General features: G+C 37.0%; 1 protein-coding gene across 2 annotated transcripts in view; it reads right to left on the reverse strand.

Moving 5' to 3' along the window:
• VPS41 (VPS41 subunit of HOPS complex) overlaps positions 1 to 14394 on the reverse strand; it is a 108026-nt gene that overhangs the window by 79015 nt on the left and 14617 nt on the right. For both annotated transcript variants that reach the window (XM_021546648.2, XM_021546640.2), the window contains exons 3-4: positions 7554 to 7661; positions 4447 to 4524 (exon numbers count right to left, since the gene is read on the reverse strand). In XM_021546648.2, the coding sequence (XP_021402323.1) occupies positions 4447 to 4524; positions 7554 to 7661 (186 nt within the window). The remainder of the gene's footprint in view (positions 1 to 4446; positions 4525 to 7553; positions 7662 to 14394) is intronic.

Below are 14394 nucleotides of genomic sequence, written 5' to 3' on the forward strand. Positions count from 1 at the left end.
CTGCAAATCTTCTGATATCGGTATATTTTCTTTTTTTTTTACAATTTGGCTCAAATGCAGATGCAAGTCATTATGGAAAATAAAGGATTTATTATAAAAGCAAAATTCTTATTTCTTCAGTTGCCAAGCCCATTTGTAATTTTTTAACATGGCTTCCTAAAATTAGTAAAGAAAAACAGAAATCAAGAGGACTATGAGAACAGTAATGGTATTTTCTAAGTATATTTAATATGAACTTGTCATTAAAATGAATTTTTTAAAATGGTTAAAAAAACCCCGCATGCATAATTCTGGTTTATTTTACACACTATTTGGATCTAGTAGTTTTTAAAGTTATCCATGTATGGTTTGTTTTTGCTAATTACACAGCTAACAGATGTATAGAAAAATAATTAATTTTTACATGTCTCAGCTTTTTTTTAAAAAAAACAGAAACTAAAACAACCCCCTGAAAAATAGAGAAAGATACTCAAATGAAGTACAATTCCTTGAATTATGTAACTGTTTTCTTTTGGACAAAGGGCATCACATTGCTATCCTTGCTATCAATTTCTGCAATGTCACAAGACAGAAAACATCTGCTGAAAAGATCCTTTCAAAAAGAAAAAAATACACAAAAGACTCTCCCCAGGGACACTGTTTACTGCAGACAATTAAAATATTTCAATGGTAATACTGCTATTTTAATCAGAAAAAAATCTATACAATATTAATGTCCAATAATCACTAACAATAGGTACTTCCCCTATTAACAACTTCAAGATAGAGCTGTATATGCCATTTCACCAATGAAAAAGGTTCTGAGAAGGAATTTGTTCTTTTTGGATCAGAGAAAAAGAATAAGAAAAAACACCATTAGTGATAACAGTCTTCACCAGCACATTTACAAGAAATGCTTTGTCCCTGTGTGACTACAGGAAGTAATTCCCTTTCTTGTCAAGAAAGGTTAGGTTTTATTTGGGATTTCTAACATGACAATACTTTAATGCAAACTTCCCAGGAGAAACAATAATGAGGTATTAGTAGGAGAGAACTGAAGGAAGACCGCCACTGAATGTTTTGATAGTGATGCCTCTAGTCTGAAATCCAACATCTTGAGAAGTTCAGGTTAGAAGAATAATATTTTGGCGCACAGCAGCCAGTTCAGAATAAACTGTATAAGGGTTCAGCAGCTGACATTATTAATTCAGAAAACTTCTCAGCTTAAGCAGCCACGTACATCATACAGCTGCTTTCTTCTCACATAGGCAGTTTGCTCTGTTGTACAACAGCTAGTAGTTCCTTGAAAAACTTTTCTTTTTAAGACAAGTGGTGCTAGGGAAAAATCATTCTTCTTCAAACTAGAAAAAAGAGGGAAAAAAAGAAAAAAGAAGCACCATTTCCACCTAATCCATGATATAATCTATTGCACTGGAGACATGTACATTACAAAAAGAGATATAAACATTAAGAATAGAATCCAATAAACATTTATTTTTCCTATTCTCCAGCTCAAAAAGCAGTTTGTACTCTAACAACAGTTTCAAAAGAAATCACTGCCATCTTTGAGAGACACAGCACAAAAATCATCCTCAAGCAGGCTAAATTTGGAAAACATCTTTGAGCAGAAAATAACTTTATAGTCCAACACTAATTTCATAAGCAACCACCCTCCCAGCAGGCACTGTAGGACGTTTTAGTAAAGAAAAACAAAGAAAATAACAGCAAATTTGGGAGGGTGGGCATAAAGAGAATGCAGGGATTTTGTTTTATAGACTTTAGTAGGTAACAGGTCCCCTTGCTCCTTTCTCTACATCTAGGCAGTTCCCTAAGTCTTTACAGAAGGAGGATTTAATCTCTTGGAACCACTGTGAGAGAACAAGGCATTGGTGGGGACAGAAGAAGATTGTTCTACAGCTAAAATTTTCCAAGCACCTTACACTGAATGGAATAAATACCAGTTTAGGACAGTTAATGCCAGACTCAATACAAAATCTCCACTTCTTTTGAGTAAGCCTCTGACTCTTTGTCGTGGTTTGACATGGAAAAAAATTTTCTCAGAAAGGAAGGGGGTCAAACCAATCAGTGGTTGGGGTTAGACACTGACACTTGGGCTGACCAATTGAAGGCTGGACACGTCTCTGAGAACACAGAGGGGTTAAAATCAGAAATCCCAGGGGAACTGGCTGTCTTGGTTCCAGTCATCAGAGAGTGCAGATTCTCCCCTGCCCAGCCATGGGCTGGGCAGGGGAGGGGCAGCTCAGGTAGGCCGAAGAGTGGGTGGACTAGAACTGGCTCTGGCTCCCTGCAGATGGAAGGGTGGAGAAAAATCTGGGATGTTTGTGTTTCCCCGCAGAGTCTCTCTCGAGAGAGAAAGAGACAGTGATGGTGCTGACAGTATTCCAGCAGAGGAGGAAGGAGGGGAAAAAGGTGCCCAGTGTGGGAGCTGGAGCCTGGGCCGAGAGCCATCCAGGGAGTCAGGATTTTTAACCTACTTTCTTGGGAAATGAGGGCTTTGTAAAATATTACTCCTCCTCGGTTTGAAAGAGAAGAAGAGAGACAGCTTAGGACCTGAAAAGTTAGGAAAAGAAGATTGGGGGGGAGATGATGGAGTGGCTTTTGGCTGGACTTTTTCTTATTAGCCATAGACTGAACCAATTTCTCCTCCAAGAGAGAGAGACTGCATTTTAGGAGGATGCCTGGTGAGCCAAGAGACCTGCTTCAGCAGCTGAGAAAAAGACAGGAGTGGAGTGAACAGAGAAAAGTTGAGAAGGGTTGTGGTGATGCCCCCTGTCTTAGGAGAAGAAGAGAAGATCTCTGTTCTTGGACCCTCAGCCCCAGGGGAAAATGGTGGGGGACTGCAGTCTCAAAAATGAAAACTGAAAAATGAACTATTGTTTTTTCCCCCTCTTTGCAAAGCATCCTTGAAAGGAAAAATCCTAAGAGAAGTCTGTCCATGGAGCAGTCTGTCCATGTACCGTGGTGAGGGCACTGTGCATGAAAAGGAGAGTTGTCACCATGGCAGATTTTCTCTGGGCGGTGCCATGTGTGCCATGAAAACACAAGAAGTGGCAGCTGTGTTTCTTGGAGGATCTATGGCACAGGAGGGACTCCCCTTTCCCTCAATGGACTGAGTATCGATTATCGGAAGGGTGGGAACTTGACTGGGGTCCAGGTTGTGTCTCACTGTGGTTTGATGGAATGGCTGAGGGGAGGGGAATGTTTTGGAAGGTTTTCATTTTGGATTTAGTGTGTGGTTCTTTTTTTTTTTCTTTCTTTTTCCTTTTATAGTAGTAGTAGTTTAATAAAGTTTCTCCCTTGTAATTAAGCTTGGGCCTGCTCTGCTCTGTTCCTGATCGTATCTCACAGCGAATCATTTGCAGGGTTGCATTTTCATAGGGGCACTGGCATTGTGCCAGTGTCAAACCATGACAGTCTTCCACTGCAACAATGGAAGAGAATAATTCAGGTACATTTAATCTGACCTGCTTCAAATAGAGAATTTCTCATACTTCCCAGAGAAACTCTATCAAGATGCATGCACGTAAAGTAATCAGAACTGCAAGGGAGACACCAAAAGCTTTTCCTCTTCTGAAATGCAGTCAGCATTCTCAACTGCAGAGCTGATTATCATACGAAATTAAAAGAAATAGAAGCACATAATTCCACCCCTTCCATGCAGCTGTGTCAGCTTTAGAATATACATTCTCATTGCAAACATTTCCACATCTTCTGATGGTTTCTATGGCTAGTGCTTACACTGCTATGAAAAAACTAGAATTTTTGATGACCTGAGGAAAAAAAAAATTCTAGTTTTTTTCCTTCCACTCCCCAAGAAAGACAGGGAACTTAAAACTAATTAACTAATATCCACAATAAAAAGGAACATTTAATACCCTAGAACAGAGCTTTAAATTTAGCATTTTATTCCTCTGATACCACAAACTACAGTAAGGAAAAAGCTTCTTCTTTTCCTTCAATCAATACAATCCCCTAATAATTCAAATTTCAAAACATTTACATAAAATATTAGCATTATGTATTTTTAATTGATAAACTGAGCCAGAAAGGTAATCAGTTTTCAATTACTTGTGGCAAGTAGATAGGGTGATAGTGCACAAACTAATAACTGACAGTAGTCACCTAATGAACAGATTTCATGCCTTATGGAAGTAATGAGTTTGTGGGTTCCATTTTTAATAGCCACTTGCAATCATAAATATGTATTTCCTCTTCTGCTTCATGAAGAAGTTTACTATATATAACCTGAGATGTGCTCACCACAAAGCCATCCAGCATAACTTCTTTTTGCAAGGACCATACACTGTTTTTTATGTTATGGAATGCATTAGTGTAGTTGCAGGTGTAACAAGAGTGTTAACGGACTTGTCACAGCAAGAGTGTTAACTGGTGCATCACAGTAGTTTTATACCCCTGTAAACAGGTTTTGAATAATATCATACTTACAACATCAAACTTCTGTGTGATGTTCCCCTGGACATCAAGTAAATAAACTTTGCCATAATGTGTTCCCAGTGCCAAAAACTGTGAAAGAAAGAGATCGATTACATAAACACACCACAAGAAATACTACAATGCTAAATGAACTCCAGGATTAGCAACACTGGGAAAAGAAAAAAAGCCCACCACTTTCTATAGAGAAAGGTTATTTTAACTGTACCCAAAGAATAAAACAGGGCTTTAAACCCATATTACTGTGATAGTGCAAGTTAGCTGTCAGAATGAGTCATGAGGACCCTCATCCACTGACAACTAATGGCGCGTCTGCAGTCTGTATACACCAGCTGATGGACTGTGGCAGCAAATTAAAAATGCAGCGTGAGAGCAAGAAGCAACAGAGATCTGAAGGAGTTCCTAGATCCTTTCTGCAGCTTTGTTTCAATCCTAATGTTTCCTTTGGGCTTTATTTTTAATTCTCCTTCATTATTAAAATAAAAACAAGGTGTTCAAACACAGAAAAAGGCCGACTGAAAGCCACTGGTAAAATACAGTTGAATTATAGAAGGTCTATGATAGCGCATTTAAGCACACAGATAACTCCTGGGTTTGCTTTCCTTCACATAGGAACATTCCTAAATAGAATACTCCCAAGACAAATACATTTCCTTGGAAATCTCAGGAGTTTCATTCTAAAAAATAATGGCAAAATAAAAAAATCTCAACATAAATCCATACTATCACAAACTTATTTTGATACAAACAAGAAGGAAATTGGTTCTGAGAGATCTGCTGTTAATTGAACTCCGTGAACTACACCTAAACAGAAAAGATAGAATTTCAGTACTACTTAATTTATGACAGAGGTTTCTTTTATTTGCCCCTTCCCCCACCCTCCCACTTTCAGCATTACTGAAATAGTCTAGGCTACTCAATTCTCTGTATTTCACTGCATGTGAGCATGCTTCATTGCAACCTATAATGAAATGCTCAAATTTACAGGCACTGCTAAGCGTGTCAGTCAGGCAGCACAATCTTTAAAAAATAACCTTACAGAAAGTCAAGGTTTAAAAGGATTTCTCAAAATGGAATTGCTTAAAATGAAATTTCTGTTCAGGCACTTAAAATATGAAGCTACATTAAAAGGAGGCAAGAAAGGGAAAGAGGGGTTCATTAGAAATTCATTCCCTGCAATGCCTTTCACTCCTGCAAGGTTGCCTTTTTTCAGGAAGAAAAAAGTCCCCTGGGTAAAAAAATCAATACTGGTTAATAAAACATCAGGTGTGCAGACATAACTAGGTATGACTATTCCACTGCACAGGCCTGCTTGAATGCACCAGGTGCCATGACGATTAGTCATCCAGTGCAGACAGCAAGCCTGGTGAAAATATGATGCTTTAGCAGCAAAAATGAAAAAAAAAAAAAAATCTGGGGGGAAATTAGTCTGAATGCAGAAGCCAGATCTCAGAATTCCCATCAAAGTTAAACTGCTTTAGTCAGAGTAGTATTTTACATATTACTGTATAATTTTTCTAATGATAGCATTTAGCAGGGCTTTTCCTGTTTGTTCAGGGAAAAAAGTCCCCAAAAAACCAACCAGAATGAAACAGAAATACCATTGCAAAACCTACAACCCAGCTCCTTTCTCTGTTGCAAGAGACCTATTCCTAAAAGACTGCAGTACCTGGCTTCTAACAATATTGATTCTTCTCATAAGTAGTGTATCTAGTTTGCTGGAAAACTGAAAGTGCTGGGATACTTCAGCAGTTTTCCTGTATTGTCACGCTTTGTGACACTATAGCAAAAGCTGTATCTGTGCACATCCTTATAGAAAAATCCTGTTAAACTCTTGGCTTTTAAAATTTACCTGAGATGCAGGAATAAAAGGTAACAGAAACAGGCCACAGACAAAGAGGAAATGCTTGCCAATTTTCCGAATATCAGTGTAATTCTACGTTGTCAAAAACATTTTAAAAAGACTTATTGTTTTCATTCACACAGTTAAAATACAGGCTTCATCTTAAGAGCCTCTTGAGCCATAGCAACAGTCCTCAGAGGAAAAGAAACACAGCACAAGTCAATCTAAAAATATAGTCAAATAATAAAGATAGATCCCTCAACAATAACTGTTAAGGAGATATTACTAGCCATGAAAAATTATACATTCAGAAAGTAGCTACTATGTTTTACATACTAGTAGTTGACAAATTGTTAATTCACACTTTCAGATGCACTTCAGAATGCCTCAATATTCTAAAATGTTTTCAGTATGTATAAAAGAGCAGAAAACTCATAAAACACAAAAGCAATTGTTTAAGTCACTAAAGAAGCATATGAAATTTATCCCTTTTAAGAACAAAATATTAATTATTTTAAAAATTTGTTTACTTTGCATCATCTATTATTTTATTCTTATCATCCCTATGGTACATCAAAATCTCTAGCATGTGCAGTTCCTCTCTGTTTTTAACATACTGAATCAGGGAAGGGGGACAGGAAGTGTTAGTATGACACCCCCCCAAAAGTAAAGCCTAAGCAAACAAAAAATACATTCATTACTTTCTTCTATACTGTATTTACATGTCTTCCAAGCCAAATATATGCTAAGCTCCTGGCATGATCAAATTGGTCTTTACTGACATGGTTGTACAAATAAGTACAGTATATACCAACTTCCTTTTTGAATAAATAAAACTTAGGACTGTATTCTAATTGCAGTTCTTAATACTGCCGATAATTAAATCTGAGTAGACATTTTTCTATTAGCCTATGTAAACATCTAACAAATCACTGCATCTTGAATTCTCACCTCATTTCCTCATTGAGAAAGTGTGTTTCCCACTGAAAAAAATGCTTGATACAAACAAGAAGGAAATTGATTCTGAGAGATCTGTTGTTAATTGAACCATGCAAACTACTGGTTTTATCACTGAGAAAATGTGGATTTCTCAATACAGTTTAATTGTGAATTTTGTTTACATTGCTGTTTGTTGCCTTGCAGTGCAACTCTAGATTTGGTATCACTTTTACACAGAAATATGCTGATGTATTATAAGCACAGACAAATATATAAAACCAAGCAGAAGTGCTATCTCAGTCACAAAGCCATATAATACCTTTTCATGCACTGTCATGCAGCTGGCTGCATCCTTCTGGAGAATTTCAGTCACTCCATTAGAAAGCCGTTCATACTTGAGCTTAGGTTCTTCTTCACTCTCATCTTCCTAAATTTTTAGGAGTGTAAGGAAAAGGAAGCAAGAGAGAAAAAACAACAAAAATACTTAGAAGTTCATTTTAGATAAAAACAAATTAAAAGATATCCCAAAACTATCACACAGCAACAGGCGAAGATGGATCACTGCGATCTCCTCAAAGCAGCCATTACAATCAAAAGCCAAACTTTCACCATTTAATCATCTGAAGGGTTTTGGCCTGTGCTTTTCTATTACTGGTTTTTCTTTTTACTCCAAATTCTGAGTGCAAAGTCTGTATAGCAGCATGTCAGTTTAGCTGTAGGAGGCACTTACTTGATATCTAAAAAGCAGGAAAAAATGTGCACGTGTACTTTGTTACCTAAAGTTAGTCATTTGCAATTTAAAAGTAAAATACAAAAAGGATGGATATGATAATGAATCATATATATAACATATATTAATCATATATAATGAATGATAAAATAAAGTGTGCCAGTGTAGCCACAATGAACTGAAAGCTGAAGCATGCACATTACAAGAAACTTCATGACCTTTACAAGATGCTGCACCTCTGTAGGAAGCATAGAGGCAAAATGCTGTGAACAAAAATAAGAAGAATCTGCTAGGAATAAGTTAATTGTAAAAAATCCATCAGTGGGCTTATGGTAAAAAAAAAAAAAACTAACTATAAATATGTTTTCTGGGAAGAGAATCTGGGCACATTACATTCCTATTAATCACCTTTATCTACTGCATGTTAGGATCTTATTCTGGTAAATACTGAAGCGTTCCTCTCTTTTCAAGCATGTTAGGTATTATCACCCAATCACTACTTAAATGCAAGGAAAGATCATGGGGCAAAGAGTGAAGAGAAAGGAAACCAAGCTAAAAACAAAACAAAACAAACCACCAAGCAGTAAATTTATTGCTCAAGGAAGACCCAACATGCTTATCTCTTAGGAAGAGAAAATCCTAGTTGCAAAATAGCTCTTTGGTCATAGGCATCTATCTGTAACAGATGGTGTACAGAAGTACAATGCCAGAGAGATTCCACAGACTTCAGTAAGTCTCACTTAATCTTATACATACATGCACAGACATACACAAACACTTATATATCCCTTGGCCCTCACTGGGAAACAGTATATCTTCAATAATATTCTCCTACACTTGCTATTGACTGTAATGAATGTATCAACACTGAGTATGTTTCCCACATAAAACATACGTTTCATTCTTAAGCAACCAGAATTTACCAGTGCAGTGCTCTAGTTAAAGAAGTGCCTTGACTTCCCACCAACCACTGCCTTCCTATGACCTAAAAATGCACAGTGTCAGCCTACAGCAGAACTGTATTAGTGCAACACTTTCTTGTAGACATGATGCAAAAACTAAATTTGGAAGAGAGACATGTTAACAGGTTAATAAAATGCATTTTGTTTAAATTGTTTTTGCAGTACTAAAGCTAGCCTTTCCCAAGTTAAATAGTACGGCCATTTACTATGTATGTTACCATCATATATGGTAACGTACATAACCTCATACAAAACACAAAAAAGTCATATAAACCTATGTTTATAAACCAATAAATATAACCAATATAACCAATATAAACCAATATTTAGTCCGATGCTTATAGAAATATGCTGCAAAGAGAGTCTGTTTTAAAATGTTACATGAGAGTTTTATGACAGAATACAAATGAGATTAATACAGGGATGTCAGCAGTGCATGACGTAGGAGTATGAAGTAGGATGTCAAAATGTCCACTAAGAAACAATTTTATTCAGTAAATCTACCACTGAACAAAGTTGTTACCAGACAGAATGACAATGTCAAATTACAGGTCTGTATATAAATCAGTCAAATTCCTCATGCCTACAGATCGTTAATAAATGGCTGCAAGGTAGAGGGAGGAGGTAAAGTCAAAGTAAAAAGCATACATTTGATGGAAGGAGAGTGTAAGGAAGTATGTGTCCATTTTATAACAATTAATACATTACTGCATTTTATACATTGCTTACAAAGATTACACTTGAAATGCATGGGCAATCATTGAATAAATTCATAAAAGTAAAAATTGAACTCCAGTCATCTAGTTTTTATAAGATCCCACATGTTGCTGGGGCCAGGACATCCAATGTGCAACCAACATGAAAAGTTAATTCTAGTCTCTGGAGTAGTTTGCATAAAATCATTCATCCATGGACCATTAGATAAAGTTACTGTAAATAAGTTTTGCCTGTCTTATTTATGAGTGAAAACGAAGTAATTTTTTCTGCACATGCATATACAAAAAATATATACTTTCAAAAGTCAGTGCACCAAAGCGTTCTGCCAGGCTTCAAAGTAAGTAAATAAAATGAAAACTCCCAAATATTAGGCATGATTATGTACCTATTTCACGCTTTCTTGACAGGTATCTTCTTTGTTAAATAAAAGTCAAGCTAAAAGGTGAATTGAAATGAGGTTGGGGAACTTTACTGTAAACAAAATGAAATAAAAAGGTGATTTTCAAAAATTCAAGATTACTGCTTCAGACTCTGATATATTAAATGCACTTGATGATCTCTTATTTAGAGTATGAGGGTTTAATAATTTTAAAGGCATTTTTCTACCAGGAAAAGCTTTTATGCAGTTTGAACTTCTAAAGTAAACACAAACCAGTGTTAATAAAAGCAAATCAATAATTTTTGTTAAATTTTAATAATCTTGAAAACCACAAATTAAACCATGAGCAGCTCGAGTTGAGATGTCAGTTAGCTGTGTTTCTATGACAACCTAGAGGAATAGTACAAGTCCTGACTTGCAGCAAAGCTAAGATATAAACAGACTGAAATTTACCCCATACAAGAGACCTCACAGCTTTCCTTTTTTACGGGGAAAAAATAATCTAAAAATCAATTGCTGAACTTATATGTATTTTTACTAACTGTATGAAACTATTAAATAACCCTCTTATAGGATTCTAAAAATTTGAAAATAAATTTTGTAACACTGCTTTTTGTACTACCACTTAATACTACTTAAATATTTAATGCCTAAAATTATCTGAAATAACAATATTAAATTTTGAGATTCGTGACAAATGTTTTAAGAGAAAAATAAATATTTACTGCACAAGATGTGTAAAGCACATTTTGTAAAGCACACACGGCAGCCTTAAATTCTGAAAAGTAAGGAGACCCACACAGCTGTCAGGAAGAAGGTACCTTTGTGATGTTGTAAAATAAATAATGACCATTTTTCAACAACTGGAATGCTAACTTGAAACTCATACTCCATTTGATTTTCCACTTGCCTTTTAAAGCTAAAACTAGCAGTCATATTGCTAAAATATGCTGTAAAGAACAGGCATCCATAAACATTGCCCATTGAAAGCACATTTCCAACTGAATGAAATACTCTCATTAGCTCCTAAGACTAATACAAACTCCTTCCTACTGAGACCTCTTCCAGTTGTAATTGCTGAACACTCCTGAACTGAAAACAAATTCCTTCTCATTCACCCAGCACCTATGCAATACCAACTCTTCTTCTGGAACAGATTTACAAAACTAACAAGAACTACAAATGTGCAACAAGCTTTCAACAGGCCAGTGCCACTGCGTGGGATTCTCACCATCCTTTCTGAACTCAGGTTCACAACCTTCTTCAGATATTCTGCCCCATCTTTCCTAGTTTTCCTAGCCTACAGGAACTGCTGTGCTAGAACCATGAGTAGGAAAAAAGAAAAAAAAAAATCTGAAATCAGTCCTTGTGAAGAAAATTTCCAGAAGGAACCTGTGGGCAGTTCCCAGAATTATTCCATTAGCCCACATTTGCTCCTGCAGCAGAGCATCTGCCCACAGAACGGTCTGTCTGTCATGTGAACTACATGCTCTATTGATTACAGATACTCTAATTATGTTACAGGTACTGACAGAAAAAGTGTCATCCTTCCCACTCAATTTGCCCTCAAAGTTTTTCAAAGCCTTTATGGAAATAAACATTGCATACATTATAAGCGTCCTTCCCCTTTGCTGCGCATCTTCTGTCCAGTCCCAGACAGAATTGCAATTACTCTAAATGTCTATTCCAGCCTGTTTATGCTTGCAAGTTGTGATCCTGCAAAGCATTTAAACTCCAATACAAAGACAGCTGAAGTCCATCACTGAAGCAATTTCAAAAAGGACACACACCCTACTCCAACAAGGCCCTAGTGTCATAGGCCTTCTTAAAAGGCTATGTCTGGGAAAAAAATAACAAAATAAACAAAAACCCTACAGTTAATTTTCTTTTTTTACATGCCTTCTTTCAAGCTTACATTGATTTTAGAGATTATAAGAAAAATAGTCAATTTCCTAATTTCCTCCTGGCCAGGGCAGGGTAAATTTTTGCAGTAGCGAGGGGAGGCATGGCTAAGACACAGTGAAGTGATGTGCGAAATACATAAATAGACTCCACAACCTGGGGTAGTTATGAAGTGGGTATGTATTGTCAGGGTCTGACACAAGCGAGTTACCTCTCCAAAAACTTGTGCCCTGAGTCTCAGTCTGACCCACACTTTTATTCACAAAGGTGTTCCATATGCAGTACATCACACAACTTTGCTAGCATATCCAACCCCTGGCCCCGCCTGTCCTCGCCTCTCATGCTAAATAGGTCCACGCCCTTCTAGGCATGCGTGGTTTGCCATGGTGGTCCTGTGGGTGGGTCTCTGGTGGTCTCTTGAGGCTGAAGATTGTGGTCTTCTTCATGGTTGAACTTTTGAACTTTTCTCCTTTGCGCATGCACTTGTGGTCTTTTTGTGCTTATCTGAGTCCGTCTGTCAGTCTTGATGGGCTTGGAGACAGAGGAGCCCCTTTATCTGGGTTCTTTGCATCTTCAGTCCCCTCCGGCATTGTTCTTTATGCAAGAAGCTTCAGAAATTTGCATTTTCTTATGCCCTTTTGTACCATGGCAGAGGTTTCTTAAGTAAAAGGTTAAAATTCAACACATAATTTTACAAGATAAAATTTAAATGCTTAATTAATTTTGTTAACCCAAGTGAACTCCAAGAATTTCTATTTCAACAGAGGCTATCCTACACTATCCATTCTGTTGAGGACGGGTTGGGCAATGCTGGTTCCAACCCAGAGTAACCTATGAGTATGGGTATTTTTGCATATGAATCACTTATCTCTCTTTTTTACACTTTAGTTATTAGTACTGTCACTGTTATTGGTTATTTTCTCATCTCATTGCTTTTTCCAGTAAATTGTTCTTATCTCAACACATCATCTTTCCCTTTTGTGCCTCCTACTCTCCTCTCTAGCCCACCACAGGGGAAGGGGAGGAGAGGAACAAGCAAGAAGCATGTGGTTGTAGAGTCTCAGTGGTAGCACTAAAGTGAGGAGTACCATTCCTGAATCACAACACCCCCTAGCTTACTGGGTCATTCACAGTGCTCTGCCTCTTAATGTTTAGGACACATTATAAAATCTCTTAAAAAAAACCAAAAACCAAAACCAAACGAAAAAAACTCATTCTGCTGCAGAAAGTGCAACCCCAATACTACTGCAAAAAGGTGAGAAGAGACTACCACTTGGCAATTTGCAAGAGTAACTTTTCTTGACATTTAATACAAGGTCAGACCTTTAGAAACCATATCGGCACTTTTATTTATCTAAATAGTCATCACTATCACACAGAAGAAAAAAATGAAACCAACTAGTTAGAGCTCCAGAATTACTAGTTTACATTCTATATGAAAATCTCAAGTACAACCAAAGAAACCAACTCAAATTATTTTTGAATTAAAATAAAACTTCAAAGAACATTTTAAGTTATGCAAAAATGAATAAACGCATCCTTAGTGCTCCACTGGGAGCATCTTCACTTCTTATAGAAATTCAGTGACAAATATAAAAAGAAAAAGAAACCAACATAAAAAGACCTCAAGCCCCAAAATTAAATCGCCAGGGATGGTTACTTATTTCTCTTATATATGTGCAGAAGCTCAAAGTGCAGCAAAATACCCAGCAGAACACAGTTGCTGACATAATTTTTTACTTTTCTTGGTTTTGACATCTTGACTTGATCCAAGGTATAACCATTTCCAACTCCTAATTTTTTTAACAGAAATAATGTCTTAATCAGGGCATTGACTAATTGTCTCAGCTTTAGTTTTGAGGGTCTGTGAGGCTGGCTGGAAATTATCTTTCATTTATACATCCCCTTTTTGACATGGGAGCAAAAAGTACTTAGCCAAGCTCCGCGTGTGCGGCTGAGAAGCGGAATGGATGACTTCTAGCCAGACTGCTATGAAAGGCACATCATCAGTGGGGTTTTACACCACCATCTGACCCCCTGACTATCTGTAAACCCTTTCTATCACCAGAATTGCTTGGAAGGGCACGATTGCACCTAGGTCGGCTGTGCAAACCTTACTTTGGACAAGGGAGCTCAACAAGAACCTTACAAACTTAACTGCCACGAGATTTCCATGACAAGTACTACCCAACAAAAGACACAGATAAAGCTTTTTATTTAAGCCTTCATAGCATTTCTGTATCTGGAAACTGCACCAAATGTGTCATAAGGCCTCCTTTGGGCCAGTAAAGAAATTACTACTATTTTCAGCCTTTATCCTTTCCAGTTCAGCTCTCAGACCTTTGTTAGGACCCAACTAATCTCCATTTATTCAAGGTAAAGAGATACAGATTTACAGATTAACCTAATTTTACACTTGCTGAACCCCATTACTCAAAATCTACAGGGAAAATACCCAACACCAAGTCCC

The sequence above is a fragment of the Lonchura striata genome, chromosome 1 (assembly GCF_046129695.1).
Source record: "Lonchura striata isolate bLonStr1 chromosome 1, bLonStr1.mat, whole genome shotgun sequence".
Classification (NCBI taxonomy): domain Eukaryota; kingdom Metazoa; phylum Chordata; class Aves; order Passeriformes; family Estrildidae; genus Lonchura; species Lonchura striata.